This window comes from Trachurus japonicus, chromosome 4 (genome assembly GCF_045865225.1).
Source record: "Trachurus japonicus isolate A0001 chromosome 4, Traja_1.0".
Taxonomy (NCBI): domain Eukaryota; kingdom Metazoa; phylum Chordata; class Actinopteri; order Carangiformes; family Carangidae; genus Trachurus; species Trachurus japonicus.
The window spans coordinates 3,863,733-3,872,252 of NC_140910.1; the positions used below are offsets into that span (position 1 = coordinate 3,863,733).

An 8,520-nucleotide genomic window follows, 5' to 3' on the forward strand; every position below is an offset into this window, starting at 1 on the left:
GGTTCTTCATCAGACCTCACACATCAGGTAAATGCACACACCTCTCAAACTTCACAGCCTTGGTTTGAAACAGGCTTCTTCTTATAAAAGCTTAGCCTCCAAGCTCAGTTTAGTTCATTCTGATGGCATCATCAGAGTCACATTCGAATCCTAAGTTCATGACATCTACAGTAAAGAATAGTTTTATTTCCTGATTAGATCGGCCTTTTATGCACCATTTTCCTTATTCTACTCTATCTCTTTTTCTTTTGAACACATCTCATATGTTGCAACATTTTGATTATTTACTCATTTGACAGACAAGCAGCTTAGCAGTGAGGAGAGACCTTGGTGCATGGGAGACCTCTAGAGCTTCATTTATTTAAGTAAAGGAGATCAATTGAAGAAGAGCAGTGAACGTGCGTATAAGTGCTGGTTAGACACTTTAGAGAGAAGAGGTGCTCTCCTCTCTGAAGAGGTGAGTCTTCAACTGATTCTTAGTAGCTTGTTCAACCATCAGGGAACCACAGACCAAGACGGTCTGGACTGATATACACAGCATGTGTGCAGGTGGTGATGCCAGACCTCCTTCCCTGGAGGAATGCAGTTGTGAAACATCTACTTCAATCCAGTCATAGTCTGTATGGTTTAGTAGAAGTAGATGGTGCAGACCCAGAGGGCAGCATTAATGACTTGAAGGTTTGATTGGTTGATGAGTAGTGGAGTGACATGCGCGTAGATGGGCTTCCACATTGGGATCTGAGGGTTTCTCTGTGCATATAGGGAGGCCTGTTATATTATTACATATTAATTGTGTTATTAGTTTACTGATCTTATCATTATCACTCTATGTTTTAGCATGTTTTTATTTGATTTATGTACGTATTTATTTCTCCTACTCCTTTTTCTCTTTTCATTTGTTTTATTTGTATTGTTTACCTTATTTTGTCCCAGCTCAATTTATTCTCTTTTACACCTCATTTTTAAGACTCCACTGTTCTCCCACTGTGATCACCATTAAGACAGCGGTTCGTGAGGCCAGTTCAGACCTATTCCATGTTTGTATGTTGTATGTGGGTGTTGGGGGTGGGGGGTCGTGGGTATGAGGGGTGGAAGGGTATTTTTATTATGGAAAGTTTGATTGATTGATTGATCAAACATGACACCTTGGACCTTGAATAAGGAATGAAGCCACAGTTTTGATTTTGATTTTGATATCCAGAGACGTATTGACCCAGGATGATTATTATTAATTCAGTCTTAGAGCGGTTTAGGAGAAAGTGGTGTTCCTTCATCAGTGTGGAAATGTTAGAGATGTAAGCTGAGATCAGCCATGTGAAGGTAGTTGGGCTCCCATTCAAGAGTTGGTGCATATTCTGAAGAGTAGGACTCCAGGAACTGAGGGGTCCCCCCAGGATCCCTTGGGGTACCCTAAAAGATGGGATAAGGACATTTGTCCTTATCCCATCTCTCCAGTGAGACAGGATTCAAACAGAAGAAGTGCTTTTCCAGAGATGTGCTCTTGTCAGAGATTATAATCAGCAGGATGTTGTGGTTCACTGCATCTGAAGTTGCTAAGCAAGCAGGATCATAACTAAGGCCTGACCTTCAGCTGGAGCTGCTCTCAGAGCTGCTGTCACAGACAACAACAGGGCAGTTTCAAGGAGTGGCTGCTCGTAAAGGAGAGCTCAAGGAAATTGTTCTGTAAATCTGAAGAATAATGAGACCTGCTTAAAAGCTGCTCTTCCTGTACTTTGTGCTCCAAACTCCTTTATAAGAACGAGAGCAGTGAGACCAGTCGACAGTTCTCCACTTAAGAGGTCAAGTGCGGGTTCTTTTGAGCTGAGGAGTTGCATTTACTCTGAGCCTGTGGAAATGCAGTTGAAAATGTTACTACAGCCAGTGCAGCGTTTATCACATGCCTGACTGCTGGTAGCTACAAGGGTTGGAGATGAGGCTTGGAGGTTTGTAGAGCAGGAGGACGGATACTGCTCAGAAGTTTTGACACATTGTCATCGATGAATGTGAAAAAAAGACGTGTCCTTGGCCTGAGTGGACCAGCGTGGACATGCAGATGGACTGATACTTGTTACACTGTTGGACCTTTCTAATCAGTTCGATGTCGCAGTTTTTATAATGTCTATGTGGTGACAGGATGGTGTCCTCGATGCACTCATAGGACCTCTACTGCCATCATCTGTTCAGCAGAGACACCTGCAGTCAGTGCTATTACTGTACTAAAATAATAATTCAAGTAAATTAGTGTCTGGCAGGGAAAAAGATAGAAGGGAGGAAACTACTGGAACTTTTTTTCCAAATCCAAAATGATGAGAAAAAAAAAAACACCCAAAGTTACAGTTAATCTGTGTTTTTCTCTTCCTCGCATTATGAATGTTTCCTTAAAGAGAGTAAAGTTTCTGCTTTTGGAACTGTTATCAGTCTGTTATCAGTTTTCATCATCATGTTCTCTGTTTTATAGAAAAGGCACTTATGACATTTTATGGGGGCAAAAGATCGTTTATTGTCGGTTATGTGCACAGCTGAATGTGCTGAGCCATGGTGTGGGTTTTAAGTCTGCTATGAGGAGAGAGAGGCTAAAAAAAAAAAAAAGCTCAACAACAGACTTTATCTCAAGTTCTCTTTGCCAACTTGGTTTTTCATTAATGGAAGCCCTCATTGTGTATGGTTGAACAATTAACCAAGCATCATTGTCAGGGCAGATTAACCTTAGTGTCTCATCTAGCATAGAAAAACAACACGACTACAGAATTCTCTCACCTTTGTGAGGCTGTTGGTCAAATCAAGCTTTTCATCTTTGAGGAGTACGTGCAACTCTACGGTACGGTCAGATCCTCCTGTGTTTTACTTGATCCAATCTTTGTAGTTGTGTTTTCAGTGCTTAATCTAAAAGTGCTTGGCACAGTGAATGGCTCAGTCACACACTGTACTGTGCTGAGTAAACAGACTAAACCGTTGTGTTTGTCTCCGTCAGGTCTGCCTCCCTCACATCAGCGAGCCTATCTGGCTCCCTGAACAAACAGTGGCACTTTTCCCCCGTAACAGCAGCAGCAGTACCACCACTTTACAGGCTCCATGTTAGAAGGTAAAGGTGAACTGCCTCTTTTTTTTTTTTTTTTTTAAAGAAGACAGGTCAGCTCAGGTGTGTCCTGGTTTAACCATTAAGCCCAGACCTCACTCTGTGTGAAGCTCCTCTGCTGACATCCTCACATCCCTCCACACTGGGAGTTTCAGCGACAGTACTCGACTACTCTGCTTCTTGTTTTCTGTGGAGATGTTGGAAAAGCTCTTTTTCCTGCTCTGTTTGTCGCCTGTGTTGGCGGAAAATCTCTGTACTCCAGGTAAGTGAGCACAGACACAAACTTTCTCACACTTCCTCTCCTCTTTTAATATTTTACTCTCTTTCTTTTATAATCCCTTAGCAAGAAGTAGTTTATTGTGAGGTGTGTGGGGGTATAAGTGTACTACAAGTATACTCATTTTATACTAAAACTGAGGCAGTATACTTTGTAAACTTAAAATGACCTATAAAGTATACTTTAATAAACTAAAATGTGGACTAGAAGTATATACTTAGTACACTTGTAGTATTTAGATGGGTATACTTGTATACTTGAAAGTGTACTTTTGTAAACTTAAAATGACCTATAAAGTATACTTTTATAAACTTAAAATGTTCCAATTTAGTCCGAAGAAGTATTACATACTTTCTAGTATGCTACAAGTATGTGGTCCATAGTATACTTGCTATACTTATACTTATACTTATACTTATACTCAAGCATACTTTAAAAAAATGAACTTCAAGTATACTACTTTTTGCTAAGGGATACACTATCAGAGAATGAAGACATTACAGCTCTGCCTTTGGTGTAGTTGTATTTCCTTGTTTACCTCAGTCAGTGTGGAATGCAGCTTCTAAACCAAAGACGGATTAAACACATAACTCAGATTTTTACCTCACAGTGAAATTACTAGTGAAACTTAAATAAAGTGATGTTAAATTAGCCTGTAACTTTGTCTGGACTCAGTGTGTAAACAATGACAACTGTAGATGCAGAGGAAGTTTTCAGATCTTTTATCTTTCTAGATGCTTCAGATGGATACAAGGTTCGACTCAGCATCAGAACTGCCCTGGGAGCTGAAGCTGTAGGTAGAATCTGAAATGCTACGTCAACATATTACCTGTGTAGAAAAAGTGATACTCTGCTAAATATTGTCCAGAATTCACTTGAAGAATGCATGTGTGTGTGTGTGTGTGTGTGTGTTTAAAATGAGGACAAGGTCCACATGCTGATCAATGAACTGTAAAGGTGTCCCTCGTTGCAGTATGCCTGGAATGAAAATGAAATGTACCTTTTCCGAGCCACCCTGGCTTTTGCCATGAGGAGTCACCTCAGCGGGGAGCAGTTTGAGTGAGTCATTGAGATATGAACTGTAAAATGATAATAAGCTACACACAATCTCTTTTTGACCACGATCGATTCAGTGAGTCATGGTTTATGAACATGCTGCGACACTGATGTGGTCTTTATTGTCTTGTTTACCAGGGTGTCAAACATCATAGTGTGCAATGAGACTGCCAGAGTGTCCTTCTGGTTTGTGGTGACGTCACCTGAGGACCCTACAGTGCCTTTGAGTAAAGCGAGTGTGGAGGAGGCCGTCAGGTAATCACATGATGCTGCTATTTTTTATTTTTTTTTAATTTCTTCTTTCTGTTCTGTGTCATTGTTAAATTTGGATGTGATTATTTTCTCTTTGGTGTAACAGTGATATGGTCCTAACAGGTGGGGATTTTCCACCATGTACTATATGTGTAACCTTTTATTGTTTACACAGTACACACAGGAATAGCAGTGACACCATTAAGATCATTGATTTGCTAAATGGACAGTAAGAAACAGTTGCACAAATGTGATTCCTTAAAATAGCAGTGAGTCTGGCAGTGTATCCGAGCAATGAGGTGACTTAAAGCTACAGTATAGTGCGTAACTTCTATCGCCCCCTAGAGGATTTCTGCGTTATTACAACGATACGGCCGGCACCTCAATATGGCGTATGGCCCGGTGTAACCTGCCCCTCCCCTCCCCACTGCTACCGTTTGTCTCAGACCTTCTGCCGAACGGGAAGACTTTTTCTTTTTAGTAGGATCCACTTCTGAACCTCTTGGTCACTTCTTCGGGTGCTCCGCCATGTTGCTTCTAGCAGCGCTCTCCTCCCCCCTCCCTTCTCCTTGTCAGGTAAAACCGAGTAGAACGCGTTATGCTGTGTTCCAGGCAGGCTTTTGAACCTGTAAGTTATGACTTCAAGTCACGACTTTGTAGCGTAACTCATGTTTTTCCGACCTGTTAAAGTACACTATAACAGCCGTCAAACTTCCGACCCGTGAACTCGTACCAGATGGAACTGGTAGGACTTCACAGGTCGGAGTTACATGTTGCCTGGAAAGCACCATTATTTCCTATGCGCCAGCATGGCAGTGTCGCCCAAGACACCAAATACAAAAAGAACAAATACTGAAAAATACCGCGAGGTGTTAGAGGAGCCGAACGGCTTAATCAGCGTTGTATTATCTCCTCTTGTAGTGGCTTGGGTGAAACGGATTTTTACAGACATATAGAAGTTACGCACTATAGCTTTAAGTCTTTTAAATGTATGTTGGGCTGCTGTGACACTGAAATGTCCCAGAGAGATTAATAAAGCACCTACCTACCTACCTACCCACCCAAACCCAGACCTACCTACCTACCTACCAACCCAAACCCTTTCAAAACACAACATATTCAGAGAAGTCTTAACCCACCTCAGGCAGTTACACAGTAATATCCACCTGAGGCACCATCAGCAAAGCATTAACCACACTACTACTGTAACAAAACAACATCAACCCTAAAACCGGAGCTGAGGAAAACCTCTTGAATGTATTGAACTAGAGGCTGGTTTGAAGAGCAGTGTGTTACTTCCATCTAACTCTTGCAGTTTAATTTCTTGCTGAATGTTTCTGTCCATTTGAAATTTTCACTTCTCATCATTAGAAAGTCCAGGAGTCGGATCAACAGCGCCTTCCTGCTGACTGATAAAACCCTGGAGTTTATCGGCATCCCCCCGACCCTGGCAGCACCGGTCGTCCCTGCCACCGCTCCGTGGCTCATCGTGTTTGGGGTGGTCATGGGTGTTGTGGGCGCAGGCATTGTTTTTCTGCTGGGGTCCTCTATATTCAATAAACGGTAGGGAGCTGACCTACAAAGCATTACTATTACTAATCTTATCTTTTATCTTATCTTCTGTGGATGTGACTAAGTGTGCCGTTTCTGGCTTCTTGTAGCAAACAGGACAAGAAACACAACGACGAGGACGTGGAAGAAGAATCTCGGGAGAAGACGATGGAAAACGGCGAGGCTCGTGAGGGCGTTTACAACATGTCCTTCTCAGATGATGAGAGATTCACACAGATGTAAAACCAGCAAAACGTTTCCATGTAAACAATAAGATGAGGAAAACCTTCTTTGCTGCTGCTGTTGTTGTTGTTGTTGTGTAAAATCTCATCTTCTAATCATTGTGGAGATGTCGTTTTTGATAGTAGAGGTTTCCCATTTCTTAGTTTCATGATTTTTTCAGAGGGTCCTTGTTTTTATTTAATTATTTTTTATACAATCATACAAAGAAACAAGCATGTAATTGCAGTAGTTTCATATTTTACCTTAAAATACAATATGGACAATATTGTACTGGGTCCAAAAATGATTGTTATTATACATAATATATGTATATGAAAATGTGAATGTATATATTTCTAACTGGGGCAGTTGCAGGTGATTTCTTAGCTACTTGTTATATTCTTTGCACATAATCCTTTTTGCTGTGTATATTTGAGCTGTGTTTTTCTAGGCTACAGAGTGACACTGAACCCGCCCACCCTAAAGTCAGTGATGGTTTAGCTGCAGCATTCGAAGCGGTGCTCAAGCTCATTGTGAGGATGGTTGGCAAAAATAATGCTCGACACAATTTACATATAATCACAACAGTCAGAGCCGTTCACCATTGTTTGTACTTTAACACAGACTTTCATGTCATCGGTGTGCGTTCAAAACCATGTTCCTGACTGATCCTCCGTAGCACGCTGCAGTAAGGACACAACCACACTCTTACAGCCGGGGTTTGTTGTGACCTATGGGTAAAATTCATGATATGATGGTATAAATATTCTCTCATGATGTTTCATAAGGAAAGGAATCATTCACCTGCACATGTTCACTATGGAAAACAACATGTTCTTAGTCTTGTGAATCAACATATAGATGTGTAACTGTCTGTGTGCATTAGTGTGTGTTACAGTCCTTTTGGTTTGTGACCTCAGAAAACACTGACATTGTAACTAAAATTTTTTTTTCTCCTCTCTGTTTAATGTGAGTGATTTTTAGAGAAGAAGTGCATGAGGGGAAAAAAAGTATTTTTTTTTTTTTACATCTTGTTCTCCGATGTTGTTTGATATCTCAACATACCTGAGCTCTAATGCAGTAAGGAACTGGTTGCCACAGGAATTTCTAATTATGAACTGTCCGGGAAGGTCTTTTTGAATTCTGACCCTTTGAAGGGAAAAGGCCTTTTCCTGAAAAAAGTACACTCCCTTCAGCAAGACTAGGTCAAAGCATGTTCCTGGAGTGTGTGTGGTCAATGTGTGAAACTTAAAGGGACAACGAGGAGTTTTGGAAAAGCGAAGCGTTTTCACTCTACATTTATGAGCCTCCGCGCGCACCGTAGAATTATTCGACCGGCGCAAGATGGACTCATGTTTTCATTCATCAAGAATTAAAGTCAGAGGTTCAAAGAGGTTCAGTTACCGTCGTAGTTCCGACCATAAACGGCAATACGGTGGCGTTATTCTCATGAGCGTCCGCGAAACCGAAAGTAAGGAAATGCTGGTCGGCTCGCCCAGCATTTCCACCATTATTTAAAATAACAAAATAACGATAGAGACAAAACGATATATTTTTTGAAAATTGAGCCATTAACAAGTGTGGGTAGCGTAGATTCATCCACATTAACGTGAGACTTTTTTTTAATAACCAAATAGAAACTCCTCGTTGTCCCTTTAAGTTAGAGTTGAAAATGGTTGTGGAACGGGGGGGGGGGCCTGCATAGCCCAGCTGGTTGAGCAGACGCCCCATATGCAGAGGCTACAGATCTTGCTGCAGCGGTTCAAATCCTGAATCTGGTGGTGGCCCTTTGCTGCATGTCATTCCCCCTCTCTCTGCCCCCTCATTTCCTGTCTCTCTCAACTATTCCGTCAATTAAAGGCAAAAAGCCCCAAAAATATAGGCTACTTAAAAAAAATAAAGAAAATGGTTGTGGAATGACAACAACAACTTTCAATGTAAAGTAAAGCAGCTGGAAAAGTATTTAAATCAGGTAATACACTAATTAACATAATCTTTGCATCTCATTTACAGTCAGCCTTGTATCAGCTGCTTTCAGCTGTGTTTGCTCCCCTCCTCCTCAGATACAGTGTTTTACTAATGGATC

At 41.3% G+C, this 8,520-nt stretch overlaps 1 protein-coding gene across 1 annotated transcript; it reads left to right on the forward strand.

Annotated features, from left to right (window-relative positions):
• The first annotated feature begins 2,969 nt into the window (after window positions 1–2,969).
• On the forward strand, window positions 2,970–6,612 carry cltrn (collectrin, amino acid transport regulator). Its single transcript, XM_085773476.1, has 6 exons — window positions 2,970–3,338; window positions 4,088–4,146; window positions 4,327–4,412; window positions 4,548–4,664; window positions 6,033–6,224; window positions 6,323–6,612. Exons 1-6 carry the CDS (start codon window positions 3,272–3,274, stop codon window positions 6,453–6,455), a joined length of 654 nt encoding a protein of 217 aa, XP_085629602.1. The 5' UTR covers window positions 2,970–3,271; the 3' UTR covers window positions 6,456–6,612.
• Window positions 6,613–8,520: the final 1,908 nt, after the last annotated feature.